Source organism: Amblyomma americanum, chromosome 6, assembly GCF_052857255.1.
Source record: "Amblyomma americanum isolate KBUSLIRL-KWMA chromosome 6, ASM5285725v1, whole genome shotgun sequence".
Taxonomy (NCBI): Eukaryota; Metazoa; Arthropoda; class Arachnida; order Ixodida; family Ixodidae; genus Amblyomma; species Amblyomma americanum.
In genome coordinates, this window is record NC_135502.1 from 102,819,735 (window position 1) to 102,828,637 (window position 8,903).

Below are 8,903 nucleotides of genomic sequence, written 5' to 3' on the forward strand. Positions count from 1 at the left end.
TTAAGGAGCCTGCATCATCGATAGCATAGTCTTGGATGCCATCTTTGGAAGGACAATTGGAACAGGTGGCCTGGCTGCTCTGCAACTTGCGCGACTGCAGCTCCATTAAAGCAACAGCATGCATGTGCTTGCACATGTGCGCATGCATTGCATGGTCAACACATGTGCATGTGAGCATGTTGTGGCAAGCCTCACACTGCTTGCAATGAAGCTCACAGCCACTGCATGATTTGCTAGTCCTTTGCACTGTGTGCTTGAAGTTCACCAAGCTTTGTGACTTTACATGCCACTGGCCATCTCCCACTCTCTCAGTACTGGTCTTACAAAGCTCAATCCCCACTTTATGCCTCCCAAATAGGGCAGATTTGCGGTGGTCTGCTCCTCCTTTCATAAGTGCAATAGCCCTGTTGTAAAGCTTGTCAGACGTCAAATAAAAAAGTACTTTGATTAATTTATCCAGTCGCCCATTTATCTTGCCACCAAAGTGAGAGTACTTCAGTGTCTTGTGCATTGACTCCAAGTGATTATTTGTTGTTAATCCAATGTACTGCCGATAGCAGTAAGCCCACTGACATGCCCTCTTTGCGTATGTTTTTTCAAAATATCTGATGAAGCCATCCAGCTCTTCCAGCTCCTTTGGAGCAAGGCGATTAAGCTGCTGCTCTTTGGAATAAATGCTAAGAAACGCAGGGAGGTCTCATCTGTGCACTTCATCAGAGTGTGTAGCATGTCCCTTATTGTATCCCTGCAGTCCTTGTTTGTGAAAGTATTCAGGCGCGCGCCCGAGTTGTGCAGCACGTGCCAGCTGCAAAGCAGTTGACTCTTCAGGGTACCCATCACCTGCTCCCATGCATTGCCATAAACAGGGGCATCATCAGACATAAATGCCTGACACTGTACTGTGTTTGTTTTTTCTTTGATGGCCTCGAAAAACCTCACCATGGTGCCCATGTTCACCCTTTTTGAAATCACATAGGCACACGGGATACCAGATCCGTCTTCAAAAATTGTGAGCAGGGTTGTCAGTTGAAATTTGTACTTATTTGTGCCATGGGTGGAGTCAATGCACAGTTTCTCTGTCCCCAATTTAGAAAGTAACTCTCGTTGTGGGAATGTAACGCTAGCTCAAAGTCACCATCATGACTGTTGGGGTCACCCTTCTTCATGTAATACAACAGTGGTGACTCGTTTTCCGCCCTCATTTCTTCGACCCATAAGTCAACACTTTTAAAATCGTCTGAATCTCTCTGCTCTTCTTTGCCAATCCTAAACTTATCTGCAATGTTGCGGAGGTCCTTAGTGGTCACAAGTTGCATCCATGGGCTTGATCCACTTGTGCCTGCTCGGATGTTGTGCACAACGGTTTTTGCGGGCACTCCTTCTGCTAACCGACCTGAAAATTGTACAGAAAAAAAAAACTGTTAGCATCTCTGGTACATTTGCTTACTGCCATGTAATAAAGTGACAGATACTTCTTGTCAGATTCCTTTGTCTTCAGCCTTGTTCCTTTTTTACAGATGACACAAATTACATCATAACTTTAATTTCACTTTTGTGGCACTGCACAGCACACGACAAAATGCTTGTTTCACAGCCAGATGGTATTCATTTTATGTGCTTGAGTGTTTAAACATGCATAGAATGCAAAACAGGAAAGTTATATACAGCCTGTTATAAATGCAGGATATAAAAGCTCTGAAAATGTGGACAAGAAAAGAACAAGGACATCTGGTTCTCATTCAGTCCCGTTTCATTCTACATATTCAGAAAGTGCACCAATTGACCTGACTACAGCTTTAAAGGAGTAGACAAACCAAATTTCTGAATGCGTTCTTTGTTTCTTTGGACTGGAGCACAATACTGTGCATGAGGCGCAATGTAAAATCCTGAATAATTTCTAAGTGAATATTTTTCTCAAGCTGTTTCGGCTTCAGCAACCGAATGACTGCTGCTAAGTAAGAGACTATTTAAGGGTGTGCAAGTTATGCATAAACTGCAATATAATCTGCTTGTTCTTTTTTTTTTGTGATTTGAACTCTTGTCCAGGCTTGTGTTTAGTGGTTTTTGAGGAATGGAAATGGCACTGTGGGCACCTGAACGTGCCATGAGGGAAGGCAGGAACGTGGGAGTGAACGAAGCAAGGGAAAGCCGTAGTGGAGGGCTCCGCAATAATTCCAACCATCTTGGAATCTTTGGGCACTGACAATGTGCAGCACATGGGCACCTCTTGCATTTCGCCTCCATCGAAACGCAGCTGTTGCGGCCGCGTTCGAACCCGGGTTATCCGGCTCAGTAGCATTCAAACCACTGAACCACTTCAGCGGGTTAGGCTTGCATAACAAATGCTGCGAATTAAAACGACGAAAGCAGTGACCATCAAATCATCTGTGACGTCACAGCCACCGTTCAGCTGTTGAAACCGTAACAGCATAAGAGAAAAACATTCAGTTATTGTCGCTTGTTGGCACAATTCACATGGTTGTCAATATCTTCTCATGTGCTGTGCATCGTTGCAAAGACTGAACGTACAGCTAAAATTTGGTATCTCTACTGCTTTAATGCAGCCTGTTATAAGTACTCTAAACGGCTTATTAACATGGGTTCACGAAACAAAAATTTTCTGCACGTACTACAAAATTTGGAGAGGATAGAAATGCAGTTATGGTCACGCAAAGTAATACATGAAAAAAACAAAACCTTTAACTGATACCATAATAACCTTTAACTATTTATGTGGCAACAGCGGACACTGGTGTCTCCCACCTGCACAACTTTACAATTTGTGTATAGCTTATGAGATGGCCATTGCCACTCTAGGACCGGAAATTCCTCATATGAACACTGCACTGAACTATAAATGTATTATTTTTCTTTTGTGTCATGGTGAAAGCAATATCAGCAGTTAAACTTCGTGCTCATTTCTGACGAGTGATGTTTCCAGCTGGCATTTTTTGGAAGCGACACAATCTTGATCCGGGCTTCCAAGAACATTTTTGCTATATTCCGCATGTCAACAGGAATGTCGGGACCCTGTTTGTGAGTGGATTTCGTAACTGGATGCACACTACTCTGTTTTATGTTTGAAAGTGTGGGCGTCAGTGAGGAATCATTACGATTAGCAATGACTCTGTTCCAGGCATACATTTTTAATGCAACGAAACTCTGCAGCGGCGTTAACCAGCAGTGATCCCAAAAATCCCAGATGATGTCTCTGTGACATCAAATAAAAATAAAACTTCGAAGGTGCATGGAATTGAGCCCAGGACTTCCAGATTGCAAAGCGAGCGGGGAACCCACAGGCCACAAAACCATGTTGCGTCTGGGCGAGCAGAGGTGAACCAAGTTTATGCGTTACCTTACAAATGTATGCTAATGAGTAGGTGTGTAAATAGAAAGAGAAAAATTTGAAATGAAAAGGAACTGAAATAAAAATGCTTTCACACTCATGTAAGTAGTTTAAGCGCCCTTAGTAATTTTTCTTGGTATTGCATTCACCTAGTGACCTAACAGGTTTTCATTGTTCATAGTTAAGGGGGATCCGATAACTGAGGAGACCTTAGAACTGTTCAGCTTTCTAGACGATTAAAAGCAAGGCACTGAATGATTTGGGCAGTGGTTTTCGAGCACCCTCCACTTTGGTTCTCACGGAGACATTAGATTGTGCAAAGCCAACACCAAAGGAAGCTGCAGGATCTCTAAATGCATGCTCAACCAGTTGGCGATGGTAGGGAAAATGACAATGGTATGGGCTGCTGTAAAGCTTACTGATATTCCTGCGAGCATTAGTAATGAAGTGACAACACAGTGAAATAGTCCGAATTAATGAAAGGTCACTGCAGACGAACCTGTCTTGTGAGAAAAAACATGCCCCTTATACAACCGTTAGCCTGGTAGCGTTGTTGCTCTTATCAGAACAAAATGCCTACGCTTTCGACAGGCGGCCAAAATGGGGGCTAGCATTTAATTTTTTATTTGGCTCTTGATGCTGCAATTGTCATTCAAGACGCATTTCATGGAGCTCAAGCCAAATTCTTGTGGCTGAAGTTTAATGTCAGCCGACTGAGAGACAAACCTAGGATAGTCAATGAAACCAGCAGAAAAAAATTGGCGGTGGTTTAGCTCTGGTTAAACCTGGTGTGACGCGATAGCTACAGCTGGCCGAGTGGAACTCGCTTAGTCGAATTGCAAAGTCAGTCTTTCGCCGCTCCGTTTTGCTAGGCGTTTCATCTTCACCTTCGTCCCACTTGACATGGCGCATGCGCACAAATGTTGCAGCTCGGTTTCGCCTGCTCTGCACCATGTGGCTGGTCACGTGACGAACCACGTGGCCATGTTGCGGTGGCCATGGTCACGTGCCACCACCACGCTAAAGGCTCGAAATGCTACCGTAATGTAGCTATCGCTACAAAAGAAAACAGACACTGCAGTGGTTCAGTTCTAGACGGCATTCCTAATCATGTTCAATTCGAAAGACTGGACCACTTCCACAAAGCATCTCTAAACTAAACAGCATGAAGTTCGTACGCGCAATGCGCCTGCAATGTGCCATTGTGGATCAATTGTTTTTCACCCTTCCATGCGACCAAGCAAGCTCAAGTGTATTGCACTATAATCAGATACAGCTCAAGAACAAAGTGGCGCATGGCCCTCAAAGAAGACCCTCCATTCAATGGTATCAGCTGATTTTCATGACCCAGCAGTTAAGCCGCAACTAATCCCCGTTCACCTACCACCATCCTGCAATGCTACTCCTTAGGATTAACGTGACATCATAAGAATTGGTCGACACCACTGCCTAGAAGGCTTCCTTTGAGGGGCATTGGTCACTTGGTTCTTAAGTTGTATCCTACTATAACTTATTCTGCCCCCTCGTTTTGTGGGACATACCTTTTCCCACTTTACAATAGGTGTTTTCATGTGTCGTACCACCTCTTTTGTGCCATGAGTGCATTGCAGGAGAATGAAAATTCATTGTAATGATCACTCTTCACTTCAATAAACAAATTATTTCCCTAAATTTCTAGTAATGCACTTTTTTCTCACACCATATGAAGGGTTGATAGAGTGTAGCCTCTAAATGTTTTTACATTCTGGTACAGTGAACACTGCATGCACAAACGCTTTGTACAAGAGGAGTGGCCAACCTGCAAGCACTCTGGCCTCATCCTGGGACAGCCTCTGGTGGCAGACTTCATTGAAGTGTCCGTAGTGTTTCTTTTGAAACACTACATATACTTTGCTGTCTTTCTCCGTAACCTCTAGAGTTGCAAAGCAATGCTTGCCAATTCTGCAGCTTCCTTGCCCCTTTTTCTGCCTTTGGCGCTGTTCTATAGGAAGCTCTTTGTGCGTGCCGGAACGGTGGCAATGCAGGTAGCGTTTGAAAACGCTTGATGCGCTTTCTTTCCTTCCTGTTAAAGCTATGAAATGACAGCAAGTTCTGCTTTCTTCTCCATCTTTCCAGGTGCAAAATTCTGAAGTGGAAAAATTATAAACATAAGTAAGCACTCCACACAGTAGAAGTTAATTATTGGTGCAAGAGCACTATTCTGATGCGTAAACACCCGAGCAAGATTTTGTGAAGTATGTGGGTCTGTGCCAAGAGCATGGCAACGGCAACATAGCAACCACAGTGTCATAGCAGCATTACAGCATAGTTATGACGTGATCAAAGTCCATGACTAAAAAAGTAAAAGAAAAAACAGGCCTGAACATACATGTGCTTCATTTTGATAAAAATGTACACAATGACAGTGCATGAAAAACGGCATAAGGCAACATTAGAAAGCCAACAGTGAAGTAACAAGACAAGGCAACGTTCATGCAATTCTGCTTTTGCATGTTTATAGAATTTTGGCAAAAATTCTCTTTTTTTTGTGCATCACACCACTTTCATTTTTTTGAAAGGCAAGTGCAAAGTGAAGTTTGCTCTTTTTACATAGACTAATGAAAAATGCAAGCACTATGGATTGGGAACACGGGCAATACTCCCGCGCTACTACTGGCGCTCTGCTTGTGCCAAGTGCACATGACAATCACGGATCTAGTTGACCATTTTTTGCCTTTTGCCAGTAGTGCAGAACTGCGTTTCCCAGCTTATTTTTACTATTAAAAAATTGATCAGTCATTCACTTACGGTTTTGTCATGCTACTGGTGCATGAGCAACAATTTCTGGAGAATATTGTTTAATACACTAGGTTAACTGATTACACGAACTGTTACATAGTCTACCTCTGCAAAACTCATTCGTGCATGGCAACCTTTTACGTGGCCCTGTCCTTGGACCACAAATTCAGGGCAGCTTTGTTGACTTCCATAGGCTAGAATAACACTGGGCATTCCTCCTGCACACTTCTGTGTGTTGCAACTGCGATGGCTACAGCACTGCCAAGCCAGTGCATGCCGCGACAATGTCGTGTGTCCTGTATGTGTGTACCTCTGTCACATTGCGGTTGTGATGGAGATATGAAGTGCAGTTCGGTCAAGACATCGCAGGTGCAACAGAGCATAAGCAAGGCCTGTAGCACCGAGTCTTGCTGCTAGGATAGGCTGCACGAGCAGTTTTTTTTCCTGCAGTGGCTAATTTAAATATGAAAGAGAGCCCCTTATGGAGGACCTAGGATACCAAAAAAAATCTGCAAACACACTTAAGCGAGAATGCGAAATCATTGAGTCACGGCTACGTAGCATGACTAAGCAAACTTTGTACAACCTCTGTACACATTGCATTACTTAAGTGCTGAGTCATGCTATGCTTCATAAGCATTATGAGTCGCGGCTATGACTACGCATACTTTGTAAATTTCATTACGTCGCTTGTATGATGATTATCGATTTTTATGGCGCAAAGGCATCTATGGCCAAGGAGCGCCATGACACAAGGTATTTTTGACCTCTCAGGGTGGGGTCAAAGACCCCGTTTCCAAGCAGTTCACCCCAGATAAGGCGAGCACCAGGCCAGGGGAAAACTTGTACCCATTGTATCACCGGTGAGTGCCCGGCGGCACTGGGGATCGAGCCCCGCACCTCCCGCATGCGAGGCGGATGCTCAACCACTTGGCCACCGCGGCGGTCATTACGTCGCTTGTAAAGTGCCGAGTCATGATACATTGCAGAATGACTGACTACAATCATAACTTCCATAGGTCATAGTACGCTGCGTTTCAAATTTGACTAAAACGCGCATGTCATCGCGAAGTTTTTATGCGCAAAACCACGTGCACGTTTCCCCGGGTGAGTGTAAGCTCGTAAATAAAAATAAAAAACGAACGGGCTTTGTATTAACACACTTCAAAAGCGCGCACTCGAAAGGTCAGTAAACTGCAACTTTAAAACAGTAATCGAAGCTATAACGAGCGTCCGACTGCCTCCCGCTCTGCCCCTTTGTTGTCGTGACCACTGCGTGCATGCATGCAATAGCATCGACTTCGTTTCTTACCTGTATTAGAGTCGAAGACTAGATTCTCCACTTCTTCCTCGAAGTTGTGTTCGTCCACATGGTGCCGCCGCAGGTCACGAAGAATGACAAAATGCTTCGGACACAAGTCGCACGAGAACGACCGTACCTTCATCGTCAGCGCTTCCTCGTCTTTTACATGCTGCAAAGCTCCTTCCCCGTGAACGTTCTTTACGTGTTTTCTTAAATTACTAGTGTTGGAGAACGCCTTGTCGCAAAACTTGCACCACTTCCGTTCGGAATTTTTGCCGGTGGTCGCTGAAGCAGCACCAGCGCTCACGTCCGTCTGCATGCTTGAGGCGAAAGGAAATGGCGGGAGAGAGAGAGATGCACCTTGGGATATGGGCACCTATCGTACCAAGGAACGCGGCGCAAGCAAGGATTTTCGCAGAGTTGAAATTCTCCCTATCGGTTGAAGCACAATGCTCCCCAAAAGTCCCCACAGAGTGACGTAGCGCAGAGCAGTGACGTCTGTTTTCAGTTGGCCAATCGCAACGAGGATCATCTTCCTCTGAATAGCCGCTCCGTGTACGAGCTGTCTTGCAGTCATCATCGCAACGCTCGTGGCCCCTTCGTCGATGGCATCCATGGACGGGTTCAACCATAGGCCGACATTTAAGGAGGGAGGGATGTGGAGAACCTGTTTCCCCCCTCCGTTTCGATGCGGCCCATCTTCATCGTCGGCCGTCGGGACGGACAGCCCCCGGCTGGGCGAGGAGGGAAGTCTCCCTCATGGGGGAAAGGGAACGGCGACGGGAGCGCCACCTCGTAGGTTACGCGGAATTCTGCGGAACCGGAGAGAGGCTCTTCGGGATCCGGCCAGCGTCGTGAGCGGTTGCAGCCGCACGCTCCCGTCACCTTCCGCGGCAAGCACACGGGGATCCGTTGTGCCTTGCCTCTGGACTTCTGGTTCCAGGCAGTGAAGCGAGTGCAGCGAACGCGCGCTCTGGACGCCTTCCCAAGCAAATGCTAGGGAATGGCTTTGCCTCAAGAATGCGGCGCGCATGGGAGAACCCGGCCGCCATTATCGGCGCATACAAACGTTCGCCGCCGATACCTCCGAAGTCGCGCCCCCGCTCCAGCCGGTAAGTCGGAAGTCCTTCTTACGTAGCCTTCTATTTCCGAGGAATGCCTCGTTGATGTTTTGTAGCTAGCTGGCCCGCTCTGTGTATTAATTGCAACTGTAATAAATAGCATATGAGTGTTAACGCTGTGTCGTCCCTACCCTTTGTCCCTCGAGCACGAACCCCTCCGCGGTTCGCGAGCGGGAACGCTGCATCCGCGGAGTGGGAGTGCGGGCGGGGCGAAAGGCTTTGTTTCCCCCGTATTTCCACAACACACACACACACACACACACACACACACACACACACACACACACACACACACACACACACACACACACACACACACACACACACACACACACACACACACACACACACACAC

At 46.1% G+C, this 8,903-nt stretch overlaps 1 protein-coding gene across 1 annotated transcript; it reads right to left on the minus strand.

Annotated features, from left to right (window-relative positions):
* Nucleotides 1–1,022: 1,022 nt before the first annotated feature.
* On the minus strand, nucleotides 1,023–7,846 carry LOC144095423 (uncharacterized). The gene is made up of 2 exons (XM_077629167.1): nucleotides 7,437–7,846; nucleotides 1,023–1,393 (listed from the first exon to the last, which is right to left on the minus strand). Exons 1-2 carry the CDS (start codon nucleotides 7,744–7,746, stop codon nucleotides 1,023–1,025), a joined length of 681 nt encoding a protein of 226 aa, XP_077485293.1. The 5' UTR covers nucleotides 7,747–7,846.
* Nucleotides 7,847–8,903: the final 1,057 nt, after the last annotated feature.